Below are 24,178 nucleotides of genomic sequence, written 5' to 3' on the forward strand. Positions count from 1 at the left end.
GGGGAACCACCCAACGCGAGAGAGGGGGAACCACCCAACGCGAGAGAGGGGGAACCACCCAATGAGAGAGAGGGGGAACCACCCAACGTGAGAGAGGGGGAACCACCCAACGCGAGAGAGGGGGAACCACCCAACGCGAGAGAGGGGGAGCCACCCAACGCGAGAGAGGGGGAACCACCCAATGAGAGAGAGGGGGAACCACCCAACGTGAGAGAGGGGGAACCACCCAACGCGAGAGAGGGGGAACCACCCAACGTGAGAGAAGCGTAATCCCCAAAGCGAGGGGGGGTGGGGAAACCCCCAATGTGAGCCTAGGGCGGGTAAACAATGAAAAACACAAGAGTCGCACACACGGGGTCCAAGTGAGAAGCAGCTCAGTTTATTCTCAACCTTTACAAACAGATGGTGGTCAAGAACCACGTTCGGTACAGAGAGCCCCCGGCATCACCATTTGCCCTGGAGGGAGTAGCCGCCCTGATCTGGCCTGCTTCCCGTCTATTGAGGAATCGGGGGCCACCAGCTCCGCCTCCGATCTGCCCACCACCTCCCTCGCCCGCTCTCACCTGGGAGCGGCTCGCTACGGCCTCGCCACACCGGCCGATCGGCGCGGGGGTCTCGGTGGCCGATTGACACCAGGCCCCGCGCGGGTCACGCACTGCCGTTGGCAGTAGGGGAGAGGGCCCCGATCCGCTCGTTGATGTGGCCGTTGGACCAGTCCCGTCGGATGTCGTCCAGGTGCTCGTCGAAGTCCACCAGCCGACCATACGCCCGGCCCTCCATCAGCTCGCTGACCACCGACCGCGTTCCCGTCCAGTCTCTCCACATTACCCTGTGGGCCAAAGCACACACACACGCCATTACACCAAGCAGCAGCACTCGGACACAACAGTGTGGGACACCGACCACCTTACTACAGACCACAGGTCAAATCTCTGATGGTGGGGGGGCTGGGTGGTGTCAAGACACTGACCTTTCACCCTCTGGGACCCAGGATCAAATCCAGCCCCAGATAGAGGGGGATGAAGGTCTTCTCTCTCTGATGGGGGCCTGGGTGGGGGGTCAGACACTGACCTTTCACCCTCTGGGACCCAGGATCAGATGAAGCCCAGGTCTGATACAAGGCAGTGCGGAAGTCCCTCTACATTCACGACACACCTCAACTGCGATCCCAAACTCAGACACCTAGGAGCAATCAAGGGTCCGATGCAGTTACAATTCTTGAACTTTATTACTCGGGTCCCCTCCCTCACCTCTTTTTCCGATACATTGATGACTGTATCGGTGCCGTTTCCTGCTCTCGCCCCGAACTTGACAATTTCATTCACTTTGCCTCCAATTTCCACCCTTCCCTCACCTTCACATGGTCCATCTCTGACTCTTCCCTTCCCTTCCTCGACTTCTCCGTCTCCATCTCTGGGGATAGGTTATCGACCAATATTCACTACAAGCCCACTGACTCCCACAGCTACCTGGACTACACTTCCTCCCACCCCGCCTCCTGTAAGGACTCTATTCCATTCTCCCAGTTTCTCCGTATCTGCTCCGACGATGCCACCTTCCACACCAGTGCTTCAGACATGTCTTCCTTTTTCTGCAACCGAGGATTCCCCTCTACCGTGGTTGACACTGCCCTCGACCGTGTCAGTTCTATCTCCCGCACTTCTGCCCTCACCCCTGCCCCTCCCTCCCGGAACCACGACAGAGTTCCCCTTGTCCTCACCTTTCACCCCACCAGCCTCCACATTCAACGGATCATCCTCCGGCATTTCCGCTACCTCCAAAGTGATCCCACCACCAAACGTATCTTCCCCTCCCCTCCCCTTTCAGCATTCCGAAGGGACCGCTGCCTCTGAGACACCCTAGTCCACTCCTCTATCACCCCAAACAGCCCTTCCCCTTCGCCTGGCACCTTCCCGTGCAAGCGGAGATGTAACACCTGCCCCTCTACCTCCCCCCTTCCCACTGTCCAGGGCCCCAAACACCCCTTCCAGGTGAAACAGCGATTTACTTGTACTTCTCGCAATCTAGTATACTGTATTCACTGCTCACGATGCGGTCTCCTCTACATTGGGGAGACCAAACGCAGATTGGGTGACCGCTTTGCGGAACACCTTCGTTCAGTCCGTAAGGGTGACCCCGAGCTTCCGGTCGCCTGTCATTTTAATTCACCGCTCCATTCCCACTCGGACCTCACCGTTCTTGGCCTCTTGTATTGTTCCACGGAAGCTCAACGTAAACTCGAGGAACAGCACCTCATCTTCCGATTAGGCACTCTGCAGCCTTCCGGACTCAATATCGAGTTCAACAATTTCAGATCAGAACCTCGGCCCCTATTACATTTTTACCTGTAATTTTTCCACTCCTTTTCCCCCCTCCCCCCTTTCCTTTTGTTTCTCTCTCACACCTGGCAGCTAGCTCTTGGCCTGCCAGTACACTTCACACCTCATCTCAGCCTATTACCATCTCGTCTAGCTTCGAACACCTTTTATTGTCTCTTTTACTGCTTTTGTTTCTTTTACTTCTTTTGTCCGATCGCAGCCCTGCCTTCGATCTATTTTCTTTTCTTTCCAGTTTTGAAGAAGGGTTTCGACCCGAAACGTCAACTCAAATTTCTCTCCACGGATGTTGCCTGACCTGCTGAGTTTTTCCAGCATTTTCTGTTGTTATTAAAGAAAGCATACACTTGCACTGCCCTCATCACATCTCAAAGCGGGATGTCTTAAAGCGCTCAACAGCCAATTAATTACTTCTGAAGCGCAGTCACGGTGCTGGGTAAGCAACCATTTTGTGCACAGTAAGATCCAACAAACAGCAGTGAGATGAAGTGCTGGTTAATCCATTTTTTTGTGGGTGTTGGTTTGAGGGAGAAATACTGGCCCCAGGATACCGGGGAGGACTCCCCTCTGCTCTTCTTCCAATAGTGGCCGTGGGATCTTTTACGTCCACCCGAGGGGGCAGACGGGGGCCCTCGGTTTAACATCTCATCCGAAGCTGGCAGTGCCACGCCGTGTCTGTCGACCCCCTTACAATACAGCTAGAAGGAGTTGGTCTGAATAGTTAAGGTAAGCCATCCGAGAGCTGGAATGTGTGTCAGCTGTGGTTCGGTGGGTCTCACTATCGAGTCACAAGATGGTGGGTTCGAGGTCCCCACTCCAGAGACTCAAGCCCATAATCCAGGGCCGACACTCCCAGTGCCAGTGCTGAGGGGGCGCTGCACTGTCGGATGGTGCCATCTGTCGGATGAGACATTAAACCGAGGGTCCCCATCTGCTCTCTCAGGCGGATGTAAATGTTCCCACGGCGACTACTGGAAGATGATTAGGGGAGTTCTCCCCGGTGTCCTGAGGCCAATATTTATCCCTCAAACAACATCACTAAAAATAGAAACTGGTCATTATCACATTGCTGTTTGTGGGATCTTGCCGTGTGCAAATTGGCTGCTGCGTTAAAGCAGTGACTACACTTTGAAAGGGCCTCAGGATGTCCCAAAGCAGTACTTTTTGGAGTGTAGCCACTGTTGTAATGTAGGAAACGCGGCAGCCAATTTGCGCACAGCAAGCTCCCACAAACAGGAATGTGATAAATGACCAGATCATCTGTTTTGGTGATGTTGGTTGAGGGACAAAAATTAGCCCCAGGACACTGGGGAGAACTCACACAGAAACCCCACAGTGCAGATAGAGGCCATTTCGGCCCATCGAGCCTGCACCGACACATATCCCACCCGATCCCCGTAACCCCTACACCAACACATATCCCACCCTATCCCCACGTATTTAATCCCCCTAACACTAAGGGTCAATTTATCATAGCCAAACAACCTAACCTGCACATCTTTGGACTGTGGGAGGAAACCGGAGCACCCGGAGAAAACCCACGCAAACACGGAGAGAATGTGCAAACTCCACACAGACAGTCACCCGAGGCCGGATTCGAACCCGGGTCCCTGGCGCTGTGAGGCAACAGTGCTAACCACGATGCCACCGTGCTGCCCTGCTCTCAGATCAGTTGTATAGAGTTATTGATCCTTTCCCCCTCTAAGCCCGGCTGGGTTGGGGACGGAGGTGCCCACGGTCCCGGGTCTCGGCAGTGTTGTCCTCACCAGGACCTTCCTTCGGGAAAGGGCGTACACACGTCCTTCGTACCGAGAAGGAACGTGTCAAACCGCGGGGACAAACGACGCAGGACGCTCAGGCCATGTCCAGGGCCGTGCCGGCCTAGCGTCGCTCGCTCTGAGCGAGGTCAGAGGTCACCGGGCCAAGGTCACTCACAGATTCTTGTCCTTGGGTGTCCACTTGCCATCGTGCCGCTCGTGCACGACCACCGCCGGGCCGGAGTATTCGCTTGACAGCTTGGCGTTGTCCAACTGGAAAAGACACAGGGTGGTGGTGAGAAAAGTGACGGGGGAAAGAGTGCACGTCACACCAACCCGGCAACTTATACAATCGCCCCACCCCCCAGTGATTGACACACCCACCCGACAATACATTATGGCAAGAAGAATAAGGAGGCCACATACAAGTGTCTAAATGGGATAGAGGAGCAGAGGGATCTTCCTACCTCATATCCATTCTATCACTGTGGTAAACCACTGTTTGTATTCCACTGTGTACATGCCTGGACATGCCTCGGCTGACTCCTCCCACAAGTCCTAGTATAAAGGTGACTGCTCCCCAGCCCTTTGTATTTCTGGACCGGTCGACCACTCGAGGCAGACCTTCATTCTTTTGTTAATAAAAGCCTTTAGTTACTCTCTTAACTCTCAGTCTTTTATGAGTAATTGATAGCGCATCAATTTTATTAACAAAATTTTTATAATGGAGAAGATCCTCACACCAGCATGCCTGGACTTAGATCATCGGGAGGCGGACTCATCCACCAAGTTTACTCACTGGCTTAAGTGTTTCGAAAAATTCCTGACCGCCTCCGCAGCAATCAAATCGGACGAGGACAAACTGGATGTCCTGACCTCCAAAGTGAACCACCGAGTGTACTCGGTCATCCAAGACGCGACCTCGTACGCGGACGCTATCAAGCTCCTCAAGGACCAGTACACGCGCCCAGTGAACGAAGTGTACGCCAGGCACCTTCTGGGGAGTCGTAAACAACAACCTGGGGAATCGACCGTGGAATACCTTCAGGCACTGTCTGTGCTTGGCCGGGCCTGTGGTTGTAAGGATGTAAAGGCCGCCGTGTACACAGAGGAACTTATCCGGGACGCTTTTGTAGCGGGCCACAGATCCAATTACACCCGACAGCGACTGTTGGAGCAGAGTGACCTCGACCTCAACAAGGCCTCTGAACTCGCACTATCACTGGATGCAGCCTACCGGGGCATGGATGCCGACTCCTCTGCACCGTGGACGCCGCGGGGAATGACAGCCTGGGACACGGTAGGACCGCCTCATAGCGCCGTGCCACCCCAACCACACCCCAGCAACGACCCAACTACCGCAGCAGTGTCCCAAGGCCAGACAGCAGTGCCCCAAGGCCAGAAATGCTACTTCTGTGGCCAGGCAAAACACCCCAGAGCGCGCTGCCCGGCGAAAAACGCGATCTGCTCAGGCTGCGGGAAGAAGGGACACTACGCTAACGTCTGCAGGGCCAAAGCCACCCCGAACCCCAGCAGCGCCGCGTGTGGGCCATGCGGGCCGCCATCTTGGGCCTCCCCAGCCATGTGCGAACCACCGGTACAGCAGCCATTTTGGACGCCTCCAGCCACATGGGGATCATGGACGCCGCCATCTTGGACGACAGCCGGAACGCAGCAGACCCCCAACACCGCCTCATCTGATACCCGCAGCGACACACCGACCCCTACGCTGGCATCCGTTACACTGGACCAAGCGAGACCGCACCAGCTGGCCAGTTCCACAATGGACATTAAGGTAAATGGTCACGATACAATCTGCCTTTTTGACTCTGGGAGCACGGAGAGCTTCATCCACCCCGACACGGTGCGGCGTTGCTCTCTCCCAGTCCTGCCTGCGCACCAGCGGATTTCTATGGCCTCCGAGTCCCAGTCGGCGGACATCGGCGGCTACTGCGTAGTGACACTCGTAGTAGACGGGACCGTGTACGATCATTTTAAACTTCTGGTCCTGCCCGACCTCTGCACTGCCGTCCTGCTGGGGTTAGATTTTCAGTGCCACCTTAAAAGTGTTACGATGGCGTACGGTGGACCCCTACCCCCACTCACAGTCCGCAGCCAGCAGCTCCCAAATTGCCCGCCGCGTACCAGGTGCAACCTCTCCACACTCAGAGTCACCCCCCCCCCCACTGTTTGCTAACCTCACCCCCGACTGTAAGCCCATCGCCACAAAGAGCAGGCGATACAGTGCCGGGGACAGGGTTTTCATTAAAACCGAAGTGGAGCGGCTCCTGAAGGAAGGGATTATTGAGGGCAGCACCAGCCCCTGGCGAGCCCAGGTTGTGGTCGTTAAGACCGGCGAGAAGCAGCGCCTGGTCATCGACTACAGCCAGACAATAAATCGCTACACCCTGCTGGACGCCTACCCACTCCCCCGCATAGCTGATATGGTCAACCAGATCGCGCAGTACCGCGTCTTCTCGACCATTGACCTGAAATCAGCGTACCACCAGCTCCCTATCCGCCCTGAGAACCGCCAGTATACTGCCTTTGAGGCAAACGGCCGCCTCTATCACTTCCTTAGGGTTCCCTTTGGCGTCACCAACGGGGTCTCCGTCTTCCAAAGGGAGATGGACCGGATGGTAGATCAAAATGCGTTGCAGGCCACTTTCCCATATCTGGACAATGTGACCATCTGCGGCCGTGACTTGCAGGACCATGACGCAAACCTTGAAAAATTCCTCCGCACCGCCCAACTCCTGAACCTGACATAACAAGGAGAAGTGCATATTCCGCACAAACCGCCTCGCCATCCTTGGCTGTGTTGTGGAACACGGAGTCATCGGCCCCGACCCCGACCGGATGCGTCCCCTTATGGAACTCCCACTGCCCCAAGGCCCTGAAGAGGTGCCTAGGGTTTTTCTCCTATTATGCCCAGTGGGTCCCCTACTATGCGGACAAGGCCCGTCCGCTGATCAAGTCCACCTCTTTTCCCTTGACGGCAGAGGCCCGCTTAGCCTTCCACCGTATCAAGGAAGACATTGCCAAAGCCACCATGCACGCAGTGGACGAATCCATCCCCTTCCAGGTGGAAAGCGACGCGTCCGACTTTGCCCTGGCCGCTACCCTCAATCAGGCAGGGAGACCCGTGGCCTTCTTTTCACGAACCCTCCAAGGCCCGGAGACCAGACACTCCGCTGTTGAGAAGGAGGCCCAGGCGATTGTGGAGGCTGTGCGTCATTGGAGGCACTACCTGGCCAGAAAACGATTTACCCTGCTCACTGACCAACGTTCAGTTGCTTTCATGTTTAACAACAAGCAGAGGGGCAAAATCAAAAATGACAAGATCTTGAGGTGGAGAATCGAACTTTCCACCTACAATTACGAGATCTTGTACCGGCCCGGGAAGCTCAATGAACCCCCGGATGCGCTATCGCGTGGCACCTGCGCCAGCGCGCAGATCGATAGACTGCGGGCCCTCCACAATGACCTCTGCCACCCGGGGGTCACCAGGTTCTTCCACTTCATCAAGGCCCGCAACCTGCCTTACTCCATTGAGGAGGTCAGGACCATGACCAGGAACTGCCAAGTCTGCGCTGAGTGCAAACCGCACTTTTATAGACCAGACAGGGCCCACCTGATAAAAGCCACTCGCCCCTTCGAGCGCCTGAGCGTTGATTTTAAAGGGCCTCTCCCCTCCTCCGACCGCAATGTGTACTTCCTCAATATTATTGATGAGTACTCCCGTTTCCCGTTCGTTATCCCCTGCCCGGACATGACCAGTGCCACGGTCATTAAATGTCTGAACGACCTCTTCACCCTGTTCGGTTTCCCCAGCTATATCCATAGCGACCGGGGCTCATCGTTTATGAGCGACGAACTCCATCAGTACCTGCTAACTAGGGGTATTGCCACAAGCAGGACCACCAGTTACAACCCCCGGGGGAACGGACAGGTGGAAAGAGAAAATGCGACAGTTTGGAAGGCCGCCCTGCTAGCCTTAAAGTCTAGGGGCCTTCCAACCTCCCGCTGGCAGGATGTGCTCCCCGATGCGCTCCACTCTATTCAGTCACTGCTCTGCACTGCCACCCCTCATGAGAAAATGTTTGTCTTCCCAAGGAAGTCCACATCGGGGACATCGCTACCGCCATGGCTGACGTCCCATGGGCCGGTCCTACTGAGAAGGCACGTGAGGACCCATAAAACGGACCCCCTGGTCGAGAGGGTCGACCTCCTCCACGCCAACCCCCAGTATGCTTACATTGCATACCCGGACGGGCGGGAGGACACAGTCTCCATAAGAGACCTTGCACCCTCGGCGGCCGCAGTAACCCACTACTCACTACCACCCCCCCCCCCACGATCCGATATCCAGCCCCAGCAGACAGCAGGCCTGGGCCCAGCGACCCGCTCGACACCTACGAGGACGACACGCCTGTGCCACAGCCTACGCGGGACTCGACGCCGGAAGCTCCACTACCCCTGCCGTCGCCACGCCGATCACAGCGGCAGACAAGACCTCCGGAGAGACTCCAATACACTAACTTTTAATACACTTCACCCCGCCGGACTCAATTTTAAACAAGGGGTGAACGTGGTAAACCACTGTTTGTATTCCACTGTGTACATGCCTGGACATGCCTCGGCTGACTCCTCCCACAAGTCCTAGTATAAAGGTGACTGCTCCCCAGCCCCTTTGTATTCTGGACCGGTCGACCACTCGAGGCAGACCTTCATTCTTTTGTTAATAAAAGCCTTTAGTTACTCTCTTAACTCTCAGTCTTTTATGAGTAATTGATAGCGCATCAATCACTAAGACCGCCCATTTCCACCTTCGTAATATCGTCCGTCTCCGCTTTTACCTCAACTTATCTGCTGCTGAAACCCTCATCCATGCCTTTACCACCTCTAGACTTGACTATTCCAACGCACTCCTGGCTGGCCTCCCACATTCTACCCTACGTAAACCTGAGGTCATTCAAAACTTGGCTGCCAGTGTCCTAACTCGCACCAAGTCCCGTTCACTCATCACCCGTGCTCGCTGAGCTACACTGGCTCCCGATAGAGCAAAGCCTTGATTTAAAAATTCTCATCCTTGTTTTCAAATCACCCCTCCTTACCTCTAATCTCCTCCAGCCCTATAACCCCCCTAGACCTCTGCGCTCCGCCTATTCTGGCCTTTTGAACATCCCCGATTTTAAATGTTCCACCACTGGCGGTCTTGCCCAAGTCCTAAGCTCTGGAATTCCCTCCCTAAATCCCTCCGCCTCTCCACTTCGCTTTCCTCCATTAAGACACTCCTTAAAACCTAGCTCTTCGACCAAGCTTTTGATCACCTGCCCCAACATCTCTTTATATGGCCCAGTGTCAATTTTTTTTTAAATAACACTCCTGTGAAGCGCCTTGGGGCGTTTTATTACTTTAAAGGCACTATATAAATATGTAAGTTGGTATTGTGGTTATTGATCTAAGGGTATAGATACACAGATCATTAAAAGTAGCGGCGCAGGTTAATAAAGCCATTAAAAAAGCAAAGCAAGCAATGGGGCTGATTTCTAGAGGGATAAAATTGAAAAGCAGAAAAGTCATGTTAAACTTGTATAGAACCTTGGTGAGACCACACCGAATACTGAGAACAGTTCTGGCCTCCATATTATAAAAAGGATATAGAGGCACTGGAGAGGATGCAAAAAAGATTTACTAAAATGATACCAGAACTGAGAGATTATGCCCATCAGGCAAGATTGAACAGGTTGGGGCCGTTTCCTCTAGAAAAGAGAAAACTGAGGGGGTGACCTGATAGCGGTCTTTAAGATTATGAAAGGGTTCGATAGGGTAGACATCGAGAAAATGTTTCCACTTGTGGGGGAGACCAGAACTGGGGACCATAAATATAGAATGGTCACTAATAAATCCAATAGGGAATTCAGGAGAAACTTCATTACCCAGAGAGTGGTGAGAATGTAGAACTCGCTACCACAAGATGTAGTTGAGGCAAATAAGGTAGATGCATTTAAGGGGAGGCTAGGCAAACACACGAGGGAGAAACATAGAAGATAGCAGGAGGAGGCCATTCGGCCTCTTGAGCCTGTTCCACCATTCAATGAGATCATGGCTGATCATCCAAATTCAGTACCCTGTCCCTGCCTTCTCCCCATATCCCTTGATCCCTTTAGCTTTAAGAAATATATCCAACTCCTTCTTGAATATATTTAATGAATTGGCCTCTACTGCCTTCTGTGGTAGAGAATTCCACAGGTTCACCACTCTCTGAGTGAAGAAATTCCTCCTCATCTCTGTCCTAAATGGCTTACCCCTTATCTTTAGACTGTGACCCCTGGTTCTGGACTCCCCGGCCATCGGGAACATCCTTCCTGCATCTAGTCTGTCTAGTCCTGTTAGAATTTTATAAGTTTCAATGAGATCCCCTCTCATTCTTCTAAACTCCAGCGAGTACAAGCCCAATCGACCCAATCTCTCCTCATACGTCATTCCTGCCATCCCGGGTATCAGTCTGGTGAATCTTCGCTGCACTCCCTCCATGGCAAGAACATCCTTCCTCAGATAAGACGACCAAAACTGCACACAATACTCAATATGTGGTCTCACCAAGGCCCTGTACAACTGCAGCAAGACATCCTTGTTCCTGTACTCGAACCCTCTCGCTACGAAGGCCAACATACCATTTGCCTTCTTAACTGCCTGCTGCACCTGCATGCTTACCTTCAGCGACTGGTGCACAAGGACACCCAGGTCTCGTTGCACTTCCCCTTCTCCCAATCTATTGCCATTCAGATAATAATCTGCCTTCCTGTTTTTGCCACCAAAGTGGATAACCTCGCATTTATCCACATTATACTGCATCTGCCATGCTTCTGCCCAATCACCCAACCTGTCCAAATCATACTGGAGTTTCTCGGCATCCTCCTCACAGCACACACGCCCACCCAGCTTTGTGTCGTCTGCAAACTTGGAGATATTACATCTAGTTCCCTCGTCTAGATCATTTATATATATTGTGAATAGCTGGGGTCCCAGGACCGATCCCTGCGGTACCCCACTGTTGTGTATTTTGAATGTTGTATTTGAATTGTCCCACATAGCTTACCGTAGTTGTGATGTGCAATGCACTATGGGAAATAGAGTGCATTGGGTTGAGAAGATTCTCTGGAAAATGATGGCTGTGAACTGAACTCTGTCTCCTGCGTACTCTTTTAATTGTTATACAAGCAAGGTTAATAAACTCTTGAGATTTAACACCCACTAGTCACTGCCTGCCACTCGGAAAAAGACCCGTTTATTCCAACTCTTTGCTTCCTATCTGCCAACCAGTTCTCTATCCAAGTCAGTACCTTGCCCCCAATCCCATGTGCCTTAACTTTACACGCTAATCTCTTATGCGGGACCTTATCGAAAGCCTTCTGAAAGTCCAAATACACCACATCCACTGGTTCTCCCTTATCTATTCTACCAGTTACATCCTCAAAAAATTCCAGTAGATTAGTCAAGCACGATTTACCCTTTGTAAATCCATGTTGACTTTGTCCGATCCTGTCACTGTTTTCCAAGTGCTCTGATATTACATCTTTTATAATGGACTCTACCATTTTCCCCACTACCGATGTCAGGCTTACCGGTCTATAATTCCCCATTTTCTCTCTACCACCTTTTTTGAATAGTGGGGTAACATTAGCTACCCTCCAATCCATGGGGACTGTTCCAGAGTCTATCGAATTTTGGAAGATGACCAGCAATGCATCTACTATTTCTAGGGCCACTTCCTTAAGTACCCTAGGATGTAGATTATCAGGCCCTGGGGATTTATCGGCCTTCAATCCCGTCAATTTCCCTAACACCATTTCCCTACAAATACTGATTTCTTTCAGTTCCTCCCTCTCATTAGAACCTATGTTCCCCAACATCTCTGGGAGGTTATTTGTGTCCTCCTTTGTGAAGACAGAACCAAAGTATGTATTTAATTGGTCTGCCATTTCTTTGTTCCCCGTTATAAATTCCCCTGATTCTGACTGCAAGGGACCTACGCTTGACTTCACCAATCTTTTTCTCTTCACATATCTATAAAAGCTTTTACAGTCAGTTTTTATGTTTCCTGCAAGCTTACTCTCATACTCTATTTTCCCCCTCTTAATTAATCCCTTTGTCCTCCTTTGCTGAATCCTAAACTGCTCCCAATCCTCAGGTTTACTGCTTTTTCTGGCCAATTTATATGTTCTCTCCTTGGACCTTATGCTATACCTAATTTCCCTTGTTAGCCACGGTTGAGTCACCTTTTTTGTTTTATTTTTATGCCAAACTGGGATGAACAAATTCTGTAGTTCATCCATGCGATCTTTGAATGTTTGCCATTGCCTATCCACCGTCAACCCTTTGAGTAACATTCCCCAATCAACCCTACCCAACTCGCGCCTCATACCATCGTAGTTTCCTTTATTTAAATTCAGGACCCTAGTCTTTGAGTCAACTACTTCACTCTCCATTTTAATGAGGAATTCTATCATATGATCGCTCCGAGCCAAGGGGCCTCGCACAACAAGATTGCCAATTAATCCTCTCTCATTACATAATACCCAGTCTAAGATGGCCTGATCTCTAGTTGGTTCCTCGACATATTGGTCTAGGAAACCATCCCGTATACACTCCACTGAAAGGAAAGCAACAAAGAAAGTCCACATTTATACAGCGCCTTTTACCACCTTGGCACGTCCCAAAGCGCTTCACAGCCAATGAAGTGGTTTTTTTTTTGGAAGAGGTGTAGTCACTGTTGTAATGTAGGAAACTCGGCAGCCAATTTGCACACAGCAAGCTCCCACAAACAGCAACGTGATAATGACCAGATCATCTGTTGTTTTTTTTTTTTAGTGATGTTGGTTGGGGGATAAATATTGGCTAGGACACTGGGAAGAATTCCCTCTGCTCCTGGTGCCTGTGCTGAGGGAGCGCTGCACTTTGAGGTGCTGTCTTTTGGATGAGACGTTAAACCGAGGGCCACGTGTTCCCTCTTGGGTGGATGTAAGGAATAGAAGGATGTGCTGATGGGGTTCGATGAAGTAGGATGGGGAGGAGGCTCGAGTGGAGCATAAACACCGGCACGGATCCGTTGGGGTGACTGGCCTGTTTTTGAGCTGTTAATGACTTACCATAATCAGCACTGCTCCTTTGAGATGCTCGGCCACCCGATCTCCAATCTTCACAGCAACTGAGTTTGGGCTTTAACGGGGAGGGGAAGTGAAAGGAAAAAAAAAATTAGAAAAATGTCAAGGCCTCTTGCAGGTGAGCTGTGTGACCCACCGTGTTCCTGGGCAGGTCTGAAATCGACCGACTGATTCTCTGAGATGAGCTTCATTTATCAAAAGGAGGCCTGTAGCTCATTTTATAAACACTACTAGTCCCGACTTTTTTTATATTCGTTTATAGGATCTGGGCATTGCTGGCAATGCCAGCATTTATTGTCCATCCCTAATTGCCCTCGAGAAGGTGGTGGTGAGCCGCCTTCGTGAACCGCTGCAGTCCGTGTAGTGAAGGTACTCCCACAGTGCTGTTAGGTAGGGAGTTCCAGGATTTTGACCCAACGACGATGAAGGAACGGCGATATACTTCCAAGCCAGGATGGTGAGTGACTTGGAGGGGAACTTGGAGATGGTGGTGTTCCCATGCGCCTGCTGCCCTCGTCCTTCTAGGTGGAAGAGGTCGCGGGTTTGGGAGGTGCTGCCGAAGAAGCCTTGGCGAGTTGCTGCAGTGCATCTTGTAGATGGTACACACTGCAGCCACGGTGCGCTGGTGGTGGAGGGAGTGAATGTTTAAGGTGGTGGATGGGGTGCCAATCAAGCGGGCTGCTTTGTCCTGGATGGTGTCGAGCTTCTTGAGTGTTGTTGGAACTGCACTCGTCCAGGCGAGTGGCGAGTATTCCATCACACTCCTTACTTGTGCCTTGTAGATGGTGGAAAGGCTTTGGGGAGTCATGAGGTGAGACACTCACCACAGAATACCTAGCCTCTGACCTGCTCCTGTTGCCACAGTATTTATGTGGCTGGTCCAGTTAAGTTTCTGGTCAATGGTGACCCCCAGGATATTGATGGTGGGGGATTTGGCGATGGTAATTGATACGCTTATCAATTATTCCATAAAAGGCGATGAATTAGGATAGTAATGAAAAGGTTTTTATTAACTAAAGAACAGAGCATGCCTCTCGTGGGCGACTGGTCCCAAGAAGGAAGTGGGCTGCCGAGCAGCCACCTTTATACCAGGTCACGTAGGCGGAGCCAGCTGAGGCATGCATTGGTACACAGTGAGTAGCAAGAGGTAACAATGTGCCAATAACGATAACAGTAGTGAACCACAGTGAACAACAATGAAAACAATAACAGTGGTTTACCACAGTAATGTCATTGAATGTCAAGGGGCGGTGGTTAGATACTCCCTTGTTGGAGATAGTCATTGCCTGGCACTTCTGTGGCGCGAATGTTACCTGCCACTTATCAGCCCAAGCCTGAATGGCGTCCAGGTCTTGTTGCATGTGGGTATGGACTGCTTCATTATCTGAGTTGTGAATGGCACTAAACACTGTGCAGTCATCAGTGAACATCCTCACTTCTGACCTTATGTTAGAGGGAAGATCATTGATGAAGCAGCTGAAGATGGTGCAGCCTAATACACTGCCCTGAGGAACTCCTGCAGCGATGTCCTGGGGCTGTGATGATTGACTTCCAACCACCACAACCATCTTCCTTTGTGCTAGATATGACTCGAGCCAGTGGAGAGTTTCCCTCCCCCCGCCCCGATTCCCACTGACTTCAGTTTTACTAGGGCTTCTTGATGCCACACTCGGTCAAATGCTGACTTGGACATGTATCGGCCATTCCTTCACTGTCGCTGGACCAAAACCCTAGAACTCCCTGTCTAACAGCACTGTGGCTGCAGTGTGTACCATCTACAAGATGTACTGCAGCAACTCATCAAGGCTTCTTTGACAGCACCTCCCAAACCAGTTACCTTTACCACCTAGAAGGACAAGTTCCCCTCCGAGTCACACACCACCCTGATTTAGAAGTATATCGCCGTTCCTTCATCATCGCTGGATCAAAATCCTGGAACTCCCTCCCTAACAGCACTGCGGGAGTACCTTCACCACACGGACTGCAGCGGTTCAAGAAGGCAGCTCACCACCACCTTCTCGAGGGCAACTAGGGATGGGCAATAAATGCTGGCCTTGCCAGTGACGGCCACATTCTGTGAATAAATAAAAAAGTGTGCACACAGAATTCAGTCTCCATTTTAATGTCGTACATCCTGCCTTTGTTTTCATATACTTCGATTTTATATTATTTATAGTTTAAAATAGCCTTCATTGCAAGAGGATTTGAGTACAGGAGCAAGGATGTCTTACTACAGTTGTACAGGGCCTTGGTGAGACCACACCTGGAGTACTGTGTGCAGTTTTGGTCTCCTTACCTAAGAAAGGATATACTTGCCATAGAGGGAGTGCAGTGAAGGTTCACCAGACTGATTCCTGGGATGACAGGACTGTCATATGAGGAGAGATTGGGTCGACTAGGCCTGTATTCACTCGAGTTTAGAAGAATGAGAGGGGATCTCATTGAAACGTATAAAATTCTGACAGGGCTAGACAGACTGGATGCAGGGAGGATGTTTCCCCTGGCTGGGGGGGGTCTAGAACGAGGGGTCACAGTCTCAGGATACGGGGTAGGACATTTGGGACTGAGATGAGGAGAAATTTCTTCACTCAGAGGGTGGTGAACCTGTGGAATTCTCTACCACAGAAGGCTGTGGAGGCCAAGTCTCTGAATATATTTAAGAAGGAGATAAATAGATTTCTAGACACAAAAGGCATCAAGGGGTATGGGGAGAGAGCAGGAATATGGTATTGAGATAGAGGATCAGCCATGATCATATTGAATGGCGGAGCAGGCTCGAAGGGCCGAATGGCCTACTCCTGCTCCTATCACACCTGTTTGTCATGCTTTCGAGGATGGATTGTATTATCGTGTGCAGAACGTTCAAGTGAGAAGAGTGCACCACCTGGGTACCAGTCCTGACACGAGTGCTTTGCACGAGAGAAAGCCAGGAGCTCTTAGCACCGTACTGCTCTTAGTCAGTGAGACACTGGGAAGGAACCACTGGGGAGAGAGCGGGAATATGGTATTGAGATAGAGGATCAGCCATGATCATATAGAAAATTGTTTCCATTTTGCATTCAGTGTCTCCACCCCCCAAATACACTAAATAAGTCTGCCTCCTCCCCTACTCATACCCAGACATCCTGCAACCCCATACCCAAACACCATCCTGCCCTCCCTCCCACCACAACATGGTGGCCCCTCACCTGGTATCCCTCACGTGGTTGTTGGCCTGGTAATAACCGGCGATCACCTGATTGTTTTCAGCACTCCACAGATCAACCTTTAACAACAAACATTAACAGCAAATGATCAATACATCTATCGGTATCATTAGGGCACATTTCACACCCATCTCAACAACTTCGATTTATATAGCGCCTTTAACGCAGTAAAAATATCCCAAGGCGCTGCACAGGAGTGCAAATCAAACAAAATTTGACACCGAGCCACATAAGGAGATGTTCGGACAGGTGACCAAAAGCTTGGTCACAGAGGTAGGTTTTAAGGAGCGCCTTAAAAGGAGGAGAGGCAGAGAGGTTTAGGGAGGGAGTTCCAGAGCTTAGGGCCTCGGCAGCTGAAGGCACGGCCGCCAATGGCTGAATGATTATAATCAGGGATGCTCAAGAGGCCAAACCTGGAGGAGCGCAGATATCTCAGAGGGTTGGAGGAGATTACAGACGTAGGGAGGGGCGAGGCCATGGAGGGATTTGAACACAAGGATGAAAATGTTAAAACTGAGGTTTTGCCGGACCGGGAGCCCATGTAGGTCAGTGGGTGAACGGGACTTGGTGCGAGTTAGGGCACGGGCAGCAGTGTTCTGGACAAACTGAAGTTTACGGAGGGTGGAAGGTGGGAGACTGGCCAGGGGAGCTTTGGAACAGTCAAGTCTGGAGGTAACCAAGGCATTGATGAGGGTTTCAGCAGCAGATGAGCTGGGGCAGGAGCAGAGACGGCAATGTTACGGAGGTGGAAGTAGGCGGTCTTGCTAATGAACTGATAACCCTCCCCCCAACTCCGCCTGACACTGCACGAACAAGGACCCGAGAACCCAGGCAAGCATCTCCCACCGGGAGCTCCACGGCACAGAAGGGTATCGCACCCCAGACTTGCTGCTTTGTTCTTGGGATGTGAGCGGCGCTAGTAGGCCGCATTTATGGCCCATCCCTGGTTGCTTGGATGTCATGCGGCAGTGTCAGTCAAGAAAAGACCAACTGGTCCATCCAGCCTGTCCCATACAGTAAATGATCCCTCGCGTATCACGATACGGACACTCCCTACCCACGCAGATCCGTGTAATCTCCCGGGAGAGGCAAAATGCCAGGTAGAAACCCAAGGTCAATGGGGGGGGGGGGGGGGGGGGGCGGTGGCGGCGGAGGGAAATATGGAAACTTCCTCTCTGACCCATTTAGTCGATCGAAACTAGTCCAGGAGGGAGTGCAGTGTGGAATTACTAGAATACCCGGACTCCAAGGGTTAAATTACAAGGGGAGATTGCACAAACTAGGACTGTATTTCCTGGAGGTTAAGGGGTGATCTGATCGAAGTTTTCCAGATATTAAGGGGAACAGATAGGGTAGATAGAGAGAAACTATTTCCCCTGGTTGGGGAGTCTCGGACTAGGGGGCAAAGCCTAAAAATTAGAGCCAGGCCTTTCAGGAGTGAAATTAGGAAACACGTCGACACACAAAGGGTGGTTAAAGTTTGGAACTCTATTCCGCAAACAGCGGAATGATGCTGGATCAACTGTTAATTTTAAATTTGAGATTGATAGATTTCTGTTAACCAAAAGTATTAAGGGATATGGGCAAAAGTTGGGTCCATGGAGTTAGGTCAGGGATCAGTCATGATCTCATTGAATGGCAGAACAGGTTCGAGGGGCTAAATGACCTCCTCCTGTTCCCATGAGACCACATTGACCCTGACTTATATTACAGGAGACATACCTATTAGGTGATCTCCACCCCAGCCAGAAACTGGTCTGACTCTCGCTTGAAGGAGTACAGCGACTCGGCTTTCCCCGCACGGGCTGTAACCTGTAGAGCTGAGGGTAATTGTAGGCTCCCCCATCCCCCCCACTGGGATTTTATTCATTCATGGGATGTGGACGTCTCTGGCAAGGCCGGCATTTATTGCCCATCCCTAGTTGCCCTTGAGAAGGTGGTGGTGAGCTGCCTTCTTGAATCGCTGCAGTCCGTGTGGTGAAGGTGCTCCCACAATGCTGTTAGGGAGGGAGTTCCAGGATTTTGACCCAGCAACGATGAAGGATCGGCGATATACTTCCAAGTCAGGATGGTGTGTGACTTGGAGGGGAACTTGGAGGTGGTGGTAGTCCCATGCGCCTGCTGCCCTTACACAGCACATACTGGGGGGGGGGGGGGGGGGGGGGGGGATGAAACCTGGGCTCTTCCTGCTCTCTGTGGGGCTCAGGACCAATTGTAGCCCCTTACCTCCCACCCCCCTCGCATGTTCACCGGGACGCGCCACACGCACCTGGTTGAGGGCCACCTCCAGCATGACGGTGAGAGCAAGGCTGTTGTGGAAGAGCGGGATGCAGTCGGTCAGGAGCAGGCACTCGCCGCCCGCTTCCGGCACCTTGTTGGCCAGCAGCAGGCCGTTGACCGCGCAGGAGGGGTGCTTGGCGGCGTGGAGCTGCATCTTCACGTAGGCCCGGGCCGAGATCTCCACTTCGCCCATCTTCCAAACGGGCAGGGCGAGCGGCGCCTGGGGGGGAAGAGAGAATTACATCGAAATTACAGCACAGAAACAGGCCATTCAGCCCAACTGGTCCATGTGGTGCCTTTTGCTCCACACGAGCCTCCTCCCACCCCATCTACATATCCTTCCATCCCTTTCTCCCTCATGTGTTTATCTAGATTCCTCAACAATCCCTGTGGTAGCGAGTTCCACATTCTCACCACTCTCTGGATAAAGCAGTTTCTCCTGAATTCCCCATTGGATTTATCAGTGCCTGTCTTATATTGATGGCCTCTAGTTCTGGTCTTCCCACAAGTGGAAACATTTTCTCGACGTCTAGCCTATCGAACCCTTCCATTATCTTAAATACCTCCATCAGGTCACCCCTCAGTTTTCTCTTTTCTAGAAAAAAAGAGCCCCAGCCTGTTCAGTCTTTTCTGATAGGTATACCCTCTCAGTTCTGGTATCATTCTAGTAAATCTTTTTTGCACCTTCTCCAGTGCCTCTATATCCTTTTTGTAAGAGAGTCATAGTCATAGAGTTATACAGCACAGAAAGAGGCCCTTCGGCCCATCGTGTCTGCGCCAGCCATCAAGCCCTGTCTATTTTAATCCCATTTTCCAGCACTTGGTCCGTAGCCTTGTATGCTGTGGCGTTTCAAGTGCTCATCTAAATGCTTCTTGAATGTTGTGAGGGTTCCTGCCTCTACCACCCTTTCAGGCAGTGAGTTCCAGATTCCAACCACCCTCTGGGTGGAAAAGTTTCCCCTCAAATCCCCTCTAAACCTCCTGCCCCTTACCTTGAAACTATGCCCCCTGGTTATTGACCCCTCTAAGAAGGGGAAAAGTTCCTTTCTATCTACCCTATCTATGCCCCTCATAATTTTGTACACCTCAATCAGGTCCCCCACAGCCTTCTCTGCTCTAAAGGAAAACAACCCCAGCCTGTCCAGTCTCTCTTCATAGCTGAAGCGCTGCAGCCCAGGTAACATCCTGGTGAATCTCCTCCACAAAAAGACCAGAACTGTACTCCAAATGTGGTCTAAACATGGTTCAATACAAGTTTAACATGACTTCCCTGCTTTTGAATTCTATCCCTCACATAAAATGAACTCCAGTGCTTGGTTTGCTTTATTTGTGGCCTTAGCAACCTGCGTCGCCACTTATAAGGACAAAACTGGATGAGGCCTGTGGGGCAAACGAGGCGGAAGTGCCGATAACGTCCAAGGATGGGGGATTCTGCCGACCGAGACTCCATCTCCTGTCACTTCCCGAAGGGCGCTAACTGACGAGGAGAGCACGTGTTCCATAGGCGCCCTCTGGTACGTCACCTGGTGTGAGCGCAGAGGCTGAGCAACGGAAAACAGTACGACAGTAGGGTCACCGCTAACTACGCCCTCACCTGACACAGGCGGGGACCCACACACACAGGGACATGGACACAGGTGCACCCACACACACAGTTTCCAGCACGAGTCACTGGACAGTGATCAATAGCAGGAACCCTTTCTTTCCCCACTAACTGACCTGGGGAGGGGGGGCACTGAAGCCAAATGCAACCCCCTACCGCCCGCCCCTGGCTCAGCAAACTCGGCACAGACCCCTGGGGGGGGAAGAGAATTGGAACCTGGACTCTTCCTGCTCTGCATGGGGCTCAGTACTAATTGTCGCCCGCCCCCAGCTGGGATGAGCTAATTCAGCACAGACCAGGGGGGGGGGGGGGGGGGGGGGGGGGGGGGGGGCGGGGAAACAGGTGTGGAACCTGGGCCCTTCCCGGATAAACTCACTTAGCCCAATGTAAAATAGCTTTTCCAGGACTCTGCCATTTAGTGCAGGGGGTGGGAAGTACGGACCACCGTCAGGGAGCGGACCCCGCTCCTCTTTCACCGTGACCGTGCCAAGTGCCGCCATTTTATACATCGGCTTGCTGCTCCCCACATTTCTTTTTGTTACTTCAAGAACCTATAGCGCTCAAACAAACAACGAGATGCGTTTTTTTTTTAAGATTGGTAAAGTCAGGACAGACTTGGTAACTTTTCTGCCGCTCTACAAGAAACACACCATCGCTGGACACAGGCTTCTAGAAACTTCTAGCGCTATAGGGCGTGTATGGTTTTTTCCTCTTCTTTGAGAGCGTCATGGTGACTTTTATGAACTTAGCAACAGGGGTTCATTCAGCCCCTCAAGCTTATTTCATAGGAACAGGAGGAGGCCATTCAGCCCCTTGAGCCTGTTACATAGGAACAGGAGGCCATTCGGCCCCTCGGGCCTGTTACATAGGAACAGGAGGCCATTCGGCCCCTCGAGCCTGTTACATAGGAACAGGAGGCCATTCGGCCCCTCGAGCCTGTTACATAGGAACAGGAGGCCATTCGGCCCCTCGAGCCTGTTACACAGGAACAGTGAGGCCATTCAGCCCCTCGGCCTGTTACATAGGAACAGGAGGAGGCCATTCAGCCCCTCGGACCTGTTACATAGGAACAGGAGGAGGCCATTCAGCCCCTCGAGCCTGTTATATAGGAACAGGAGGATGCCATCGGCCCCTCGGGCCTGTTACATAGAAACAGGAGAAGGCCATTCAGCCCCCTTGAGCTTGTTACATGGGAACAGGAGAAGGCCATTCAGACTCTTGTATCTGTTTCATAGGAACAGGAGAAGGCCATTCAGCCTTCTCGAGCCTGTTCCGCCATTTGATTATCTTCCAGAAACTTCCGCAAGGTGCAGCCTCTTCTAGAAACTCCCAGCGCCAATGGTGGGGGGGGGGCGCGGGTGTGTGGAGCATGTTTGGGATTCTAGAAGCTTCCAGCACCAAGACCGGGGGGGGGGGGCGGGGAAAGGGGAGGGTGTTATCGTTCTAGAAACTTCTGCCACCGAGGGAGGCAGGTGGCTGGCACGTCGTTCCTTCCAGAACATTCCGCCCGGACAGCGTCTCGTCCAGAAACTTCCAGCTCCGTTGGCGGCTGGGGACACTTTTCCTTCAGGGTTTCAGCTGACAGATACTTCCGCAGCGGTGGGCGGTCTTGCTCCAGAATCCGCGCCGTCCCCACGGGCACCCCATTTCCTTCTCGACCCACTCGCTGCGTGCCCGCCACCGCCATCCCTCACCCACCCAGGGGTGACCCAGTCAACACCCTGGGTACCTCCTCACTCCACCCCAATCACATACATAGGCACCACTTTTCCCCCCCCCCTGTATTAAATGGAATGGGGGGGATCCCCACCTCTGAGATGCCCCTTACTCCTGTCAGTGAGGCCGCTCTCAGCCACCAGCTCCCCTCCCCGCCCGCCGGCCTGGTTGGAGGGCGGCGGTTCCGGCATCTAGCGCGCTGATTGGTTCATCCGCTGTCAATCTAGTACGTCCTTCGGTCTGATTGGACGGTCCCAAACCCCGTCACGTGCCTTTAATCTCAGATTGGTTGAAACAAAGTGTCCCGCCCCTCATCCCTGGCTGCGCGGATAGCCCGTCCCTCCTGCGCGCTGACTGGTTGGCCTGTAACACATCACGCTCACTAATTGGTCCAGACAGATGTCAATCGCATTGGACGCCGCTATTGATTGGACGGAGGTGGGCGGTGTTTTTGCTCGCTCCGGGCGCTGCTTCTGCCAATCGATGGAGGGCGTGACTGAGGCATTCCAAAAAAAAAGTATCAATGAGAGGCAACACTGTGAGCGGAATAAAGCCCGAGTGCTTTCTCCGAGCACACCTTAATGGGCATTTATTATTTTACTTACTTCTCTTTGTTTTGTTAATTCAAAGCATAAACACGCTTACGCTCCGGTCCGAATAATCTGGACTGCTGCGCTTCGCCAAAATGGCCGCCTAGCAACTGGCGCCGGAGAGAACGGCCATTTTGCCTCCATCTGACCCTTGACTCCCAGTCGCGTCGCTCCCAATAAACGCAGCGATTCAGTTAGGACGGATGCCCACCCCAATCTGTCCTGCCCGCCCATTGGTTAGAAGCTCTGTCAATCATTACGCCCCTTCTCCCCTTGTCTCAGGTGGGCTCGGTCTCAGCTGCTGATTGGTTCGTACCGATGTCAATCACAAGGCCGGGGCGGGATCACTGGCGGGGGGGGCCACTTGGAGATTTTGCCCGCTGATTGGTCAGAGCTCCTGTCACTCGAGTGACATCAGAAAGGTGGGTGGGAACTACGGGATTTGGTTGGATGCCGCGGGGCAAGAGTTGACCCCTGGGAGACTCGGGCAGGGTGTGGGCGAGTCCTCCAGGAAGCCCATGGGAGGACTAGAGGGAATGGGCCTTAGTGCAGCCAACAAGTGGCCATCCGTCTCTCTGGCGCTGAACCAGACCGTTCGCAACCTTGGCGTCATATTTGCTCCATCACAAAGACCACTTCCACCTCCGTAACATCGCCCATCTCCACCCCTGCCTCAGCTCATCTGCTGCTGAAACCCTCATCCACGCCCTTATCACTTCTAGACTTGACTATTCCAACGCACTCCCACGTTCTACCCTCCGTAAATTTGTGGTCAGCCAAAATTCGGCTGCCCGTGTCCTAACTCACACCAAGTCCTGTTCACCCATCACCCCTGTGCTCGCTGACCTACATTGGCTCCCGGTCAAGCAACTCCTCGATTTCAAAATTCTCATCCTTGTTTTCAAATCCCTCCATTGCCTCGCCCCCTCCCTATCTCTGTAACCTCCTTCGGCACCCCCCCCCCGCCCCGCCCCCAACCCCGAGATCTCTGCGCTCCTCCAATTCTGCCCTCTTCCGCATCCCCGATTTTAATTGCTCCATCTAGAAGGACAAGGGCAGCAGGCGCATGGGAACACCACCACCTCCAAGTTCCCCTCCGAGTCACACACCATCCTGACTTAGAAGTATATAGCCGACCCTTCAGCGTCGCTGGGTCAAAATCCTGGACCTGCCTCCCTAACAGCAGTGTGGGAGTACCTTCACCACACGGACTGCAGCGGTTCAAGAAGGCGGCTCACCACCACCTTCTCAAGGGCAATGAGGGATGGGCAATAAATATAATAGCAAAATACTGCGGATGCTGGAAATCTGAAATAACAACAGAAAATGCTGGAAATACTCAGCAGGCCAGGCAGCATCCGTGGAGAGAGAAACAGGGTTAACGTTTAAACGAATACATTTAAACAAAAAATCATTGGCGGCCGTGCCTTCAGCAGCTCTGGAATTCCCTCCCTAAACATCTCCTCCTCCTCTCTACCTCTTTCCTTGTTTAAGACGCTCCTTAAAACCTACCTCTTTGA

The 24,178-nt window shown here is 52.2% G+C and overlaps 1 protein-coding gene across 3 annotated transcripts; it reads right to left on the minus strand.

The window, feature by feature from the left end:
- Positions 1–357: 357 nt before the first annotated feature.
- LOC147119544 (ER membrane protein complex subunit 9-like) lies at positions 358–22,793 on the minus strand. 3 transcript variants are annotated; one of them, XM_085985118.1, is made up of 6 exons: positions 22,674–22,793; positions 18,739–18,969; positions 16,452–16,528; positions 13,249–13,318; positions 4,272–4,366; positions 358–829 (listed from the first exon to the last, which is right to left on the minus strand). In XM_085985118.1, exons 2-6 carry the CDS (start codon positions 18,940–18,942, stop codon positions 649–651), a joined length of 627 nt encoding a protein of 208 aa, XP_085841244.1. In that variant the 5' UTR covers positions 18,943–18,969; positions 22,674–22,793; the 3' UTR covers positions 358–648. The 3 variants fall into 3 exon arrangements, with proteins under 3 accessions (XP_085841244.1, XP_085841246.1, XP_085841245.1); XM_085985120.1 differs by lacking the exon at positions 22,674–22,793 and adding an exon at positions 22,163–22,253; XM_085985119.1 differs by lacking the exon at positions 22,674–22,793 and adding an exon at positions 22,108–22,130.
- Positions 22,794–24,178: the final 1,385 nt, after the last annotated feature.

Source organism: Somniosus microcephalus, chromosome 4, assembly GCF_052327205.1.
Source record: "Somniosus microcephalus isolate GS21.2 chromosome 4, FLI_Smic_1.0, whole genome shotgun sequence".
Taxonomy (NCBI): domain Eukaryota; kingdom Metazoa; phylum Chordata; class Chondrichthyes; order Squaliformes; family Somniosidae; genus Somniosus; species Somniosus microcephalus.

What these genes read in the sequence shown, in the direction of transcription:
- LOC147119544 (XM_085985118.1), bottom strand. Translation starts at nt 18,942, where the DNA reads ATGGGCGAAGTGGAGATCTCGGCCCGGGCCTACGTGAAGATGCAGCTC. An exon ending in TGGAGGTGGCCCTCAACCAG is followed by an intron (nt 16,529 to 18,738) that starts GTGCGTGTGGCG and finishes TTGTTGTTAAAG; the next exon opens with GTTGATCTGTGGAGTGCTGA. An exon ending in AACCACGTGAGGGATACCAG is followed by an intron (nt 13,319 to 16,451) that starts GTGAGGGGCCAC and finishes TCCCCGTTAAAG; the next exon opens with CCCAAACTCAGTTGCTGTGA.